This window comes from Phyllobates terribilis, unplaced genomic scaffold (genome assembly GCF_046119375.1).
Source record: "Phyllobates terribilis strain yellow unplaced genomic scaffold, ASM4611937v1 Scaffold_8__6_contigs__length_399053987, whole genome shotgun sequence".
NCBI lineage: Eukaryota > Metazoa > Chordata > Amphibia > Anura > Dendrobatidae > Phyllobates > Phyllobates terribilis.
The window spans coordinates 169,864,163-169,877,340 of NW_027362768.1; the positions used below are offsets into that span (position 1 = coordinate 169,864,163).

General features: G+C 48.8%; 1 protein-coding gene across 3 annotated transcripts in view; it reads left to right on the plus strand.

Moving 5' to 3' along the window:
- Nucleotides 1–13,178, plus strand: part of PRKAA2 (protein kinase AMP-activated catalytic subunit alpha 2) — a 46,642-nt gene that overhangs the window by 24,715 nt on the left and 8,749 nt on the right. For all 3 annotated transcript variants that reach the window (XM_073643704.1, XM_073643703.1, XM_073643702.1), the window contains exons 4-6: nucleotides 477–621; nucleotides 1,821–1,908; nucleotides 1,985–2,209. In XM_073643704.1, the coding sequence (XP_073499805.1) occupies nucleotides 477–621; nucleotides 1,821–1,908; nucleotides 1,985–2,209 (458 nt within the window). The remainder of the gene's footprint in view (nucleotides 1–476; nucleotides 622–1,820; nucleotides 1,909–1,984; nucleotides 2,210–13,178) is intronic.

The window sequence follows — 13,178 nt, forward strand, 5'->3', positions numbered from 1 at the left end:
AATCAGACCCTATTGCGCTTTTTGCATTTTCTATATAAATCCAGTAAAATGACAGCCCTCTTTTGCAGTTCGGGAAGAGGTAATATTAAAATAATTAAAAAAAAAACGTATTCGCTTGTCCTAAGACCCCACCTGGCTCCTTACACCCCTCCTACTTCCCTGATCCATGACTCTGTGGTCACATGGGGTGACATTGACGTGTGTACCCCCACGTGACCGCGTGGGGCACGGAAGAAGAACTCAGAGGCAGTGTAAAGAGTCAGGTGAATCTACCCAAAATGAATTTCGGGAGATTCATTCATCTCTAGCTGGGATTAACCCTGTGTGCGAGAAATGTATTTTGTATATTTATTGTATTTGTCTCCGGCTCTCATGCTTTTCCTCCTGTCTCTGCGGCCCTCAGGATATCATGCTTCTCTTGTGGTTATTGATGCATGAACCTCTCCACGGCTGAAATCCATGTTCCCACCTTTTAGGTAGAAGAAGCCGAGGCCCGGCGCCTGTTCCAGCAAATCCTGTCGGCTGTGGATTACTGCCACAGACATATGGTTGTACACCGGGATCTGAAACCAGAGAACGTGTTACTAGACGCACACATGAACGCCAAGATCGCTGACTTTGGTATGTGACTCCACAAGCCTTCCAGGAATGCAGCCAGCGAGCAGGTCACTTTCTGAAGGTTGTCAGTACAAAGTGTCTCACTGCGGCCTGTGCAAACTAATCCGTCTCCGCAGATTATCCATGTTTAAAGGGGTTTTGCACTTTCAGGAAAATAGACCCAAAATGCTCTAAAATAACAAACAGAGCAGGTACAATGGCACAGCAGCTGAGCTCAGTGATTGGCTGCAGCGGTGATGTAAGTTGTTGACTTGAGGTCACTATCGCTAAAGCAAAACACCGAGATCCGAGCAGCAGCAGAGATCCGGTGCTAGACCCGGAGACGGGGAGACCCTCCTGTATTTGTTAATTTAGGTATCTTAGAGCGTTTGGGATCCACTTTCCTGAAAGTGGAAAACCCCTTTAACTTCAATAGGGGGAGGGGAGGAGCAGATCCTGCCATGTAAATAAAATGGAGTCATAGCATAAAATATAATAATAGACTTTAGACTCCATCTTGTTGCCCATAGCACCCAATCAGCGCTCAGCTTTCATGTCTTAAATAGTTCCTGTAAACTGAAAGCTGCGATGTGATTGGTTGCTATGGGGAGCAATGTCAGGATTCTTTAAGACAGTTCTTATAAATCTAGCCACCATTGGGTGAGCAGAACTAGTCCAGGACTGATTTTCAGTCTATGATTGTAAAAAAGAATCTTTTCATTTACTGGCAGTAAGCTGAGACCTTGAAAATGGAACCCAAAGTAGGCCTCATTTATCTCTACAGTCATGGTTACCCATAGCAACCAATCAGAGCTCTGCTTTCATTTCTTAAACAGCTTTGGTAAAATGAAAGCTGCGCACTGATTGGTTGCTATGGTTAGCAAAGATAGTTGTCATAAATCTGAAACCCTTCACCATTTTTCAGATCTCTGCTTACTGTCAGTGAATAGGACTATTCTTCTTTGCTTTCTGTGCATGCTGCTGAGGCGAGAGTGCTGATGCTTCTGCTTTGCAGCAGGGTGGACCTTATATCCCTTCAGGCCCAATCGCAGTAGCAGCCCCTATGACTGCAATAACTATATACATAGAAGTGCTGCATGTGATGCCAGTGCAGACTGTGCACCCCCAATGACTGCACTGGCAGTCCTATGTAAGACAATAAAGGTGACATTGTGACTCAGCTCTGCTACATCTTCCTTCATTAAATCCCTCTCTCCGCACAGGTCTGTCTAACATGATGTCAGATGGAGAGTTCCTACGTACGAGCTGCGGCTCCCCAAACTATGCAGCCCCTGAAGTCATATCAGGAAGGTAAGAAAGATATAGGACCCTAATGTCCGATCCTCCCCAGAGACCATTCCATAATCTCACTTTTGTCACTCTCTAGACTCTATGCCGGCCCAGAAGTGGACATATGGAGCTGCGGGGTGATCCTTTACGCCCTGCTATGTGGGACTTTGCCGTTTGATGACGAGCATGTTCCAACCCTCTTCAAGAAGATCCGCGGTGGAGTATTTTACATCCCCGAGTACCTAAACCGCTCTGTGGCTACACTGTTAATGCACATGCTGCAGGTCGACCCCCTTAAACGTGCCACAATCAAAGACATACGGTAAAGTCCCTTCTGATGCATGGTAGAAAGCCATACACTTCTACAGGATACGACAGATTATTTTTTAGCAACAATGTTACTATACTGTACATTGACAGCAAGCAGATAACAACTGAAACATTAAAGAGGTTGTCCACTACTTTAGCAATGATGACCTGTCCTTAGGTTAAGTCATCAATGGCTGATCAGTCGTGGTCCGGCACCCTTGCCGTTATCGGCGGCCACTGGCCGTAAATGCTCACTTACGGAGCTGGCTGTCTTCTGATAGTGGTCGCCGCAGGGTGCTGCACATCTGTCTTTTATTCAAATCAATAGGAGGCCGAGGCGCAATACCCGGTTGCTGCCATTATCAGAAGACGGAGCAGCTCCGCAAGTGAGCATTTAAGGCCTCTGACATTGATAACAGCTGATCGGCGGGGGGTGCCATGTGTCGAACCCCGACGATCAGGCATTGATGACCTATCCCAAGGATAGGTCACCATTGCTAAAGTAGTGAATAGCCTCTTTAAGTATATTAGAAAGTTTCAAAATGTTTCATTATGCAGTAATTAAGCTGAGCTGTCATTTCATTTCACAATGCAAACTGCCTATATTATTAAATAGATGCCTTAGACCCAATGAGGCGTGAATACTTACTTTGAAAATCCATGTCAGAATGGTTGTGTAATCCTGAACTTATAATGAGCATTTTGTGAGTCCAGCTGCTCACACAAAGGATTATAGAGCCATTCTGACATGCATGGATTTCAAAAGTAAATACACCAGCCTTGTCAGGTCTAAGGCATCTATTTAATAATGTGGTGACAGATCCGCTTTAAGATTTATTGTAATAAAACCACTTTAATGGTGGGCTTCAAAGTTTAGAAATGTATCCACAGGATGTCATAAAACATCTGACCGATGGTGGCCCTACCGTTGGGATCCTGAGGCTAAAGGGGGCAAAGTGATGGTGAAGTTCTGTGCTTCTTCCAGTTTTTTCCTTTGCACCACTGTGACTATCCAGCTGTGCAGGGCACTACACCAGGCCCTCTTCACTTTGATGGGACCATGCCGCAGTTCCCTGTATAGCCGGGTAGCTAGGAACGTCACTATGGAGGGAAGACTTTGACATGGCATTATGATAGATTTGCACTGCATCCCCTTCATTCACAAGTTATGACTAGTATTGAGCGATACCTTCCGATATCGGGAAATATCGGATCGGATTGGATCGGACCGATACCGAAAAAGTATCGGATATCGCCGATTCCGATACCGGAAACCAATGCAAGTCAATGGGACAGAAATATCGGAATGAAAATAAACCCTTTCTTTCCTTGTAGGTTAATTCTACATGAAGGAAAACAACTAAGAATAATGTAGAATGTATTGGGGGAGGTGGGGGAGACAATAAAGGCATAGAGGTTTAGCCCAATCAAATGGAATAGCAGGAATTAATATTTTTTTTTAAGACGTTCTGAGTTACGGAAATATTGACTATGTTAAGTATTTTTATATATTTATGTTTCACTACTTCCATGCTCTTCACCTTCTTTTTTACTTCTCCCACACTTTCTCTTTCATCATCTTCAGCATCCTTTTCATCCACTTCTTCTTCACCTTCTTCATCTTCTTCTTCTTCACCTTCTTCGTATTATTCTTTTTTTTTACATTCTTCATATTCTACTTCTTCATCTTCTTCATCTTCTTCTTCTTCATCATATTCTTATTTGTGGCAGGCATTCCTGTAGTTGTTATCTATAAAAGGTTGGACATTACACCTTTCGTTCTGCCCGTCACAAAAGATTTACAACAGGATTTGTCCGTGTTCAGTTTGGCCTGCAGCAGCAGGTCTTTTCCAGGGGCACCACGAGGAGGAACGGACTCACCCCCATACACTGCTTAGTCATCTTCTGCTTATAATTTAGATATTATCTTTTGCTCTGATTTTTAGTCTTATGCTTAATGTTCTTCCGCTTTTTGTTCTGCAGCTTCTTGTATTTCTGCTTCTTGGCTTTCTGTCTCTTGTTCTTCTGTATCTTGGTGCTTGTCTTCTCTTCTTTGTCCTCTTGGTCAACTTCTTCAGGGTCATCTTCTTGGTCTTCTTCGGGGTGATCTTCAGGGTCGTCGTCTTCGGGGGTCCTCGTCTTCGGGGTCCTCGTCTTCTTCGGGTTGGTCTTCTGGGTCCTCGTCTTCGGGGTCCTCGTCTTCTTCGGGGTGGTCTTCAGGGTCCTCGTCTTCTTCGGGGTGGTCTTCAGGGTCCTCGTCTTCTTCGGGGTGGTCTTCAGGGTCCTCATCTTCTTCGGGGTGGTCTTCAGGGTCCTCGTATTCAGGGTCGTCGTCTTCGGGGTCCTCGTCTTCTTAGGGTTGGTCTTCAGGGTCCTCGTATTCAGGGTCGTCGTCTTCGGGGGTCCTCGTCTTCGGGGTCCTCGTCTTCTTCGGGTTGGTCTTCTGGGTCCTCGTCTTCGGGGTCCTCGTCTTCTTCGGGGTGGTCTTCAGGGTCCTCGTCTTCTTCGGGGTGGTCTTCAGGGTCCTCGTATTCAGGGTCGTCGTCTTCGGGGTCCTCGTCTTCTTAGGGTTGGTCTTCGGGTTCCTCGTCTTCAGGGTCCTCGTCAGGGAGATCTAGAGTGATTACCAAGAACCATTTCAAAAAGCTTGAACTTGGAAATGTAGCAGAAGGTACAAGAAAGCTGAGGAACTACCGAGAACCAGCTGACTGTACTGGAACCCGGATGGGTAGCAGAAGGTACAAGAGCCAATGGAACTGCCAAAGACCAGCTGACGGTACTGGAACTCGGTTACTAAGCAGGAGGTACCTGTGCCAGAAAGCACTACCAAGGACCAGCAGACGTTGGTGGAACTTGGATACCGAGAAGGAGGCACCTAATCCAAAGGCACTGCCGAGAACCAGCTGACGGTACTGGAACCCGGATGGGTAGCAGAAGGTACCCATGTAAAAAAAAGTTCAAGGCCGCGAGCCGGCCGCAGTTACCAAAACCCACAGTCCTACAGGGGGTGCTTGTCCTATTGGCACTATGAAACCAGCCTTCATTGCCAGATCCCGCAGCCCACATAGGAGTCACCTAAACTGCAGGCACCATAGAGTCGGCTAACCCGACCTCAACACGACAGGACAACGCATTGGAGGCAAAGTGACGTTGACACTACCCGGAAACAGCTGGCGTGCTGGAACCAGGCTGGGCAGGAGGGAGTACCCGTGCCAAAGTCACTGCCGAGAACCAGCTGACGGTACTGGAACCCGGATGGGTAGCAGAAGGTACAAGAGCCAATGGAACTGCCGAAGACCAGCTGACGGTACTGGAACTCGGTTACTAAGCAGGAGGTACCTGTGCCAGAAAGCACTACCAAGGACCAGCAGACGTTGGTGGAACTTGGATACCGAGAAGGAGGCACCTAATCCAAAGGCACTGCCGAGAACCAGCTGACGGTACTGGAACCCGGATGGGTAGCAGAAGGTACCCATGTAAAAAAAAGTTCAAGGCCGCGAGCCGGCCGCAGTTACCAAAACCCACAGTCCTACAGGGGGTGCTTGTCCTATTGGCACTATGGAACCAGCCTTCATTGCCAGATCCCGCAGCCCACATAGGAGTCACCTAAACTGCAGGCACCATAGAGTCGGCTAACCCGACCGCAACACGACAGGACAACGCATTGGAGGCAAAGTGACATTGACACTACCCGGAAACAGCTGGCGTGCTGGAACCAGGCTGGGCAGGAGGGAGTACCCGTGCCAAAGTCACTGCCGAGAATCAGCTGACGGTACTGGAACCCGGATGGGTAGTAGAAGGTACAAGAGCAAATGGAACTACCGAGAACCAGCTGGCGGTGCTGGAACCCAGGGTAAATACTAAAAACAGAGTGGAGCCAGAGGTGTAATTGGAGCAAGTTTTAAATCCGTAGTACAGTGGATGTGGACAAAGCAGGAGAATTTGCCGGACACACAGCTGGGGATCAGCTGACGTTACTGAACCCCAATAACACTGGAGCAAGCATTGACTGTGCAGACAGCACTTCTGAGCAGCAACTAGCGGTATTGGAGCCCAGGGTAAATACTAAAAGCGGAGGAGCCAGATGTGTATTTGGAGGAGGTTTTAAATCCGTAGTACAGTGGATGTGGACAAAGCAGGAGAATTTGCCGGACACACAGCTGGGGATCAGCTGACGTAACTGAACCCCAATAACACTGGAGCAAGCGTTGACTGTGCAGACAGCACTTCTGAGCAGCAACTAGCGGTATTGGAGCCCAGGGTAAATACTAAAAACGGAGGAGCCAGAGGTGTATTTGGAGGAGGTTTTAAATCCGTAGTACAGTGGATGTGGACAAAGCAGGAGAATTTGCCGGACACACAGCTGGGGATCAGCTGAAGTTACTGAACCCCAATAACACTGGAGCAAGCGTTGACTGTTCAGACAGCACTTCTGAGCAGCAACTAGCGGTATTGGAGCCCAGGGTAAATACTAAAAACGGAGGAGCCAGAGGTGTATTTGGAGGAGGTTTTAAATCCGTAGTACAGTGGATGTGGACAAAGCAGGAGAATTTGCCGGACACACAGCTGGGGATCAGCTGACGTAACTGAACCACAATAACACTGGAGCAAGCGTTGACTGTGCAGACAGCACTTCTGAGCAGCAACTAGCGGTATTGGAGCCCAGGGTAAATACTAAAAACGGAGGAGCCAGAGGTGTATTTGGAGGAGGTTTTAAATCCGTAGTACAGTGGATGTGGACAAAGCAGGAGAATTTGCCGGACACACAGCTGGGGATCAGCTGACGTTACTGAACCCCAATAACACTGGAGCAAGCGTTGACTGTGCAGACAGCACTTCTGAGCAGCAACTAGCGGTATTGGAGCCCAGGGTAAATACTAAAAACGGAGGAGCCAGAGGTGTATTTGGAGGAGGTTTTAAATCCGTAGTACAATGGATGTGGACAAAGCAGGAGAATTTGCCGGACACACAGCTGGGGATCAGCTGACGTTACTGAACCCCAATAACACTGGAGCAAGCGTTGACTGTGCAGACAGCACTTCTGAGCAGCAACTAGCGGTATTGGAGCATGGGTAAATACTAAAAACGGAGGAGCCAGAGGTGTATTTGGAGGAGGTTTTAAATCCGTAGTACAGTGGATGTGGACAAAGCAGGAGAATTTGCCGGATACACAGCTGGGGATCAGCTGACGTTACTGAACCCCAATAACACTGGAGCAAGCGTTGACTGTGCAGACAGCACTTCTGAGCAGCAACTAGCGGTATTGGAGCCCAGGGTAAATACTAAAAACGGAGGAGCCAGAGGTGTATTTGGAGGAGGTTTTAAATCCGTAGTACAGTGGATGTGGACAAAGCAGGAGAATTTGCCGGACACACAGCTGGGGATCAGCTGACGTTACTGAACCCCAATAACACTGGAGCAAGCGTTGACTGTGCAGACAGCACTTCTGAGCAGCAACTAGCGGTATTGGAGCCCAGGGTAAATACTAAAAACGGAGGAGCCAGAGGTGTATTTGGAGGAGGTTTTAAATCCGTAGTACAGTGGATGTGGACAAAGCAGGAGAATTTGCCGGACACACAGCTGGGGATCAGCTGACGTTACTGAACCCCAATAACACTGGAGCAAGAGTTGACTGTGCAGACAGCACTTCTGAGCAGCAACTAGCGGTATTGGAGCCCAGGGTAAATACTAAAAACGGAGGTGCCAGAGGTGTATTTGGAGGAGGTTTTAAATCCGTAGTACAGTGGATGTGGACAAAGCAGGAGAATTTGCCGGACACACAGCTGGGGATCAGCTGACGTTACTGAACCCCAATTACACGGCAGCAAGCGTTGACTGTGCAGACGGCACTTCCGAGCGCCAACTGGCGGTGTTGGAGCTCAGGGATAATACTGAAAACAGAGGAGCCAGAGGTGTAATTGGAGAAACTTTCAAATCTGTAGTAGTGAGAATGTGGACAGAGCAGGAGAAATTGCCGTCCGCACAGCAGGGGAACAGCTGACGTTACTGAACCCCAATAACACGGCAGCAAGTGTTGACTGTGCAGACGGCACTTCCAAGCGCCAACTGGCGGTGTTGGAGCTCAGGGATAATACTGAAAACATGGGAGCCAGAGGTGTAATTGGAGAAACTTTCAAATCTGTAGTAGTGAGAATGTGGACAGAGCAGGAGAAATTGCCGTCCGCACAGCAGGGGAACAGCTGACGTTACTGAACCCCAATAACACGGCAGCAAGTGTTGACTGTGCAGACGGCACTTCCGAGCGCCAACTGGCGGTGTTGGAGCTCAGGGATTACAGTTCAGGTGGTAGAAACATGAACAGAACAGGAGACCTGGATACTGTTGCCAACCAATTATTTATTCTGGAAGAGGACTGGCAAATTCATGAGAGATCCAGGCCTTGTTCATTTTGAGAAAAGTAAGCCGGTCAACGTTATCGGAGGATAGTCGCATGCGACGGTCTGTTAGTACACCACCTGCGGCACTAAAGACGCGTTCCGATAATACACTAGCAGCAGGGCAAGCTAGCACCTCCAATGCATACTGACTAAGCTCTGGCCATGTATCCAGCTTACAGACCCAAAACTTGAAGGGAGAAGAGCCGTCTGGGAGTACACTAAGAGGGCAAGACATGTAGTCTGTCACCATCTGACGGAAACGTTGCCTCCTGCTGACTGGAGCCGTCTGTGATGGTGTAGACATTTGTGGTGGCGGGGACACAAAACTTTGCCACATTTCGGCCATACTGGTCTTGCTTTGTGCTGAGGCGCTGCTTCTGCTCCCTCTTTGTGCAGAGCTTCCTCCACTGCCTCGACGCACTGAGCTGCTTTGTAAAGCACTAGCAGCACTGCTCTCGGTTGGAATGGAGAACATGATGGAATGCACCAGTGCGTCTTGGTACTCCCGCATTTTACGCTCCCGGTTCAACGGTGTTATGAGGCTTTGTAAGTTGTCCCGGTAGCGAGGATCTAGGAGGGTGGACACCCAATAATCAGCCGCGTTGAGAATGTGGGCGATGCGGCGGTCGTTTCTCAGGCACTGCAGCATGAAATCAACCATGTGCTGCAGACTGCCAACTGGCCAAGAAACGCTGTCCCCTGCTTGAGGCGTGATCTCTGCCTGCTCTGCATCACCCCACCCTCGCTCTAGATACTGACTACTAGAGCATTGTGTACCTCCCTCCTCTGGACAGATGTCTTCCTCATCCATTGACTCCTCATCCTCCTCACAAAGTGTCCCCTGCCTAGGTCTTTGTGAGGAACCACGTTGCGCAGACTGTAGAGAAGCAGATGGCATTTGTGACTCCTCATCCTCCACCTCTTCCCAAACCTAGTCCCTTAGTGCTTGCAGTGTTTTTTCAAGCAGGCAGATAAGAGGGATAGTCATGCTGACTAGTGCATCATCTGCACTCGCCATCCGCGTGGAATAATCGAAGGCACGCAAAACGTGGCAAATGTCCTTCATAGAGGCCCACTCAGTGGTGGTGAAGTGTGAACGGCGCGCACTGCGACTTGTTTGCGCCTGCTGCAGCTGGTACTCCATTACTGCTGCCTGCTGCTCACACAACCTCTCCAACATATGTAACGTTGAATTCCACCTGGTGGGTAGGTCACATATGATACGATGTTCCGGAAGACGTAATCGGCGCTGCAGAGCTGCAATGCGTGATCTTGCATTGCTGGAACGCCGCAAGTGAGCGCACTCTATGCGGACCTTGTGAAGCAGTGCATCAAGATCCGGATAGTCCCTCAAAAAACTCTGCACGACCAAGTTGAGCACATGTGCCAGACATGGGATGTGAGTGAGGTTGCCTAGGCCCAGAGCTGCCACCAGATTTCGGCCATTGTCACACACTAATATGCCTGGCTGGAGATTCGCTGGCACAAACCACACGTCGCTCTGCTGCTTGATGGCATTCCAGAGCTCCTGCGCTGTGTGGCTTCGATTCCCCAAAGAAATTCATTTTAATACGGCCTGTTGACGTTTGGCCACGGCTGTGCTCATATCGGTCATCATAACAGGTAACCCGTTCACGGGTCGATGTGGAGGTAGACCGTGACGGCTCCTGCAGCGCTGATTCAGAGGAACTGGAGTATGAGGAGGAGTCAATGTGTACAGACTGGATTCCTGCAATCCTTGGAGTTGGCAGAACACGTACAGCGCCACTCTCAAGATTTGTACCCGGCTCCACAACATTTACCCAATGGGCAGTGAGGGAAAGGTATCGTCCCTGTCCATGCTTACTGGTCCACGCATCGGTGGTCAGGTGGACCTTGCTACTGACGGCGTTTTGTAGCGCATGTTTAATTTTTCCCTCCACATGATGTTGCAGGGCAGGGACGGCTTGCCTGCTGAAATAAAAGCGGCTGGGCACGTTGTATTGTGGGACTGCCAATGCCATAAAGTTACGGAATGTGTCAGTCTCCACCAGCCTGAATGATAGCATTTCAAGGGCCAGTAGTTTAGCAATGCCAGCATTCAGAGCCTGTGCTCGGGGGTGGTTTGCCGAGTATGGGCGCCTTTTCTCCCATGCCTGTGCTAACGATGGCTGTAGACTGGCCTGGGAGTGTGAGGATGACTGGGAAAGTGGTGCTGTGGGTGGAATTACACTGTGTCTCTGTACAACAGTGCCAGAGATTCTTCCATGGCGATCCTGTGAGGAAGCCGAACCAGCTGTGTGTGAGCTGGAGGAAGAGGCTACAACACGAGCTGAAGAGGTGGTAGGTGGCGCTGTAGGTTGGCCTAGGTCTTCAGTGTGTTTTTGTAACTCCACCACGTGCTTGGTCCGCACATGTTTCCACATATTTGTGGTATTGAGGTTGCTGACACTTTTCCCTCTTTTCACCTTCTGATTACACAGCTTGCATTTGACAAAGCAAATGTCATCTGCAACTGTGTCAAAAAAGGACCAGGCACTGCAAGTCTTGGGAGCGCCCGCTTTGGATTTTGGAAGAGCCATGCTCCTAATGGGTGCCGAAGTGGAGGCTACAGGCAACCAAGTCTGCCCCCTCCCTCTCCCTCCTTTTTGGGCCGTTCGGGGAATCTCTTCCTCAGAGCTGCTCCCACCACCTTCCTGTCCCTCACGCCATGATGGGTCAAGGACCTCATCATCTACACCACCCTCTTCAAACAACTGCTTCTCCTGGGTAGTCTCGACAGCACAGTACGCACCAGAAAGTGGCACCTGAGTCTCATCATCAGATGCGTACTGAGGTGTGCTGCTGACCATAGGCACTGGCCCACCCGCCTCTTCAGATTCAGAGAGACAAAATGGTTGCGCATCACTGCATACTACCTCTTCTTCAAATTCTAGAATTCTGCTTGGCTGGCCCCCTCTTTCCAAGCCAAGAGATTCAGAGAACAGAAGTAGAGATGGCTCCTGTCCAGGGCTCTCTGACTGCCTGGGCAATTTGGCAGGTGGTGAAGAGACAGATGGGTGCTCTTCAGTGCTCAGGACCTGAGAGGATCTGGAACTAATTGAAGTCGATGCGTTAGCTGCCATCCATCCGACAACGGCTTCAATTTGGTCCTCGCGCAGCAGTGGGGTACGGCTAGCTCCTACAAAGCTGCGCATAAAGGACTGTTCCCTGGTAAAACTGGGGGATGCTGAGTCACTGGTGCCCGCAGCAGGCACAGAATCCCCACGTCCTCTCCCTGCAGGCACAGAATCCTCACGTCCTCTCCCTGCAGAAACTCCACGCCCACATGCCTTACTCCCTGCCTTCTTCATCTTGGTAGACTGATAAAGATAGGCAGAAAAGTACTAAGGGCTTAGTGTGCTTATTCCTGACAGCTGCTAACAGGTATAAGAAACACTAATTTTATAAAGTGTGGACTAGACTTTAATATGAGCTAATGTGGCCTACACAACTGTAAAGTGAAGTGTTTGGTGAACTTTATTTAGGTTTTTTTTGTCACAAAAAGACACTGGATGTGCCTAAAGATGTAATAACGATAGTATCACAAACTTTTTGTAGCTATTACAATGTAGGAAGGTAACCTACAATGCAATAGATGAGGCTGCAAAAAATAGGCTAATACTAATCTGGCTGGGGCTGCAGGGCCCAATGCTGCAGAAAGGCTCCTCTAACTACTCCTATATAGTGTGTTTGGAACCAATGTAGCTGAATACGGATGGAACCACCACACTAATAGGAGATATCAGGAAAAATTATGAATTGGCAAAAAAGGACAATGTATGAGGCAGTGACACACACTGAGTGCACTACAACCAGACGTGGCTGAAGCACACACTACAGGGTGAGCTGCACTCACACACAGAGACCTTGCAGACAGCGGTGAACAGTACAGATGCAGAGCACTGTGCACTAGCGCTGCAAGACCAAAAAAATGTCTCTATCTACTCCTATATAGTGTGTTTGGAACCAATTTAGCTGAATACGGATGGAACCACCACACTAATAGGAGATATCAGGAAAAATTATCAATTAGCAAAAAAGGATAATGTATGAGGCAGTGACGCATGCTGAGTGCACTACAACCAGACGTGGCTGAAGCACACACTACAGGGTGAGCTGCACTCACACACACAGACCTTGCAGACAGCGGTGAACAGTACAGAGAACTGTGCACTAGCACTGCAAGGCACAGCGATTTATAAAGTAGCTTGGGTAAAGCAGAATAGAGCAAATAGGTAGCTAAAACTGTCCCTCAGAACAACAGCGTCCTATCCCTAACTGAATTCACAGCAGAGTGAGCTCAAAATGGCGGCGGCGGCTTTTATAGTGCATCATGACATCATTTCAGCAGCCACTCACAGCCATGCCATTAGTTAAGATGCCTACATGCCTAACAGGATGTGCCCACACTTCTTAGGATCCTCATTGGCTGAATAAAATGAAAATGGCTCATTGCATTATGGGAGCTTCCGATTCTGGTATACGATATTGCAAAAGTATCGGAATGAAGTATCGGAATTCCGATACTGCAAATATCGGCCGATACCCGATATTTCAGTATCG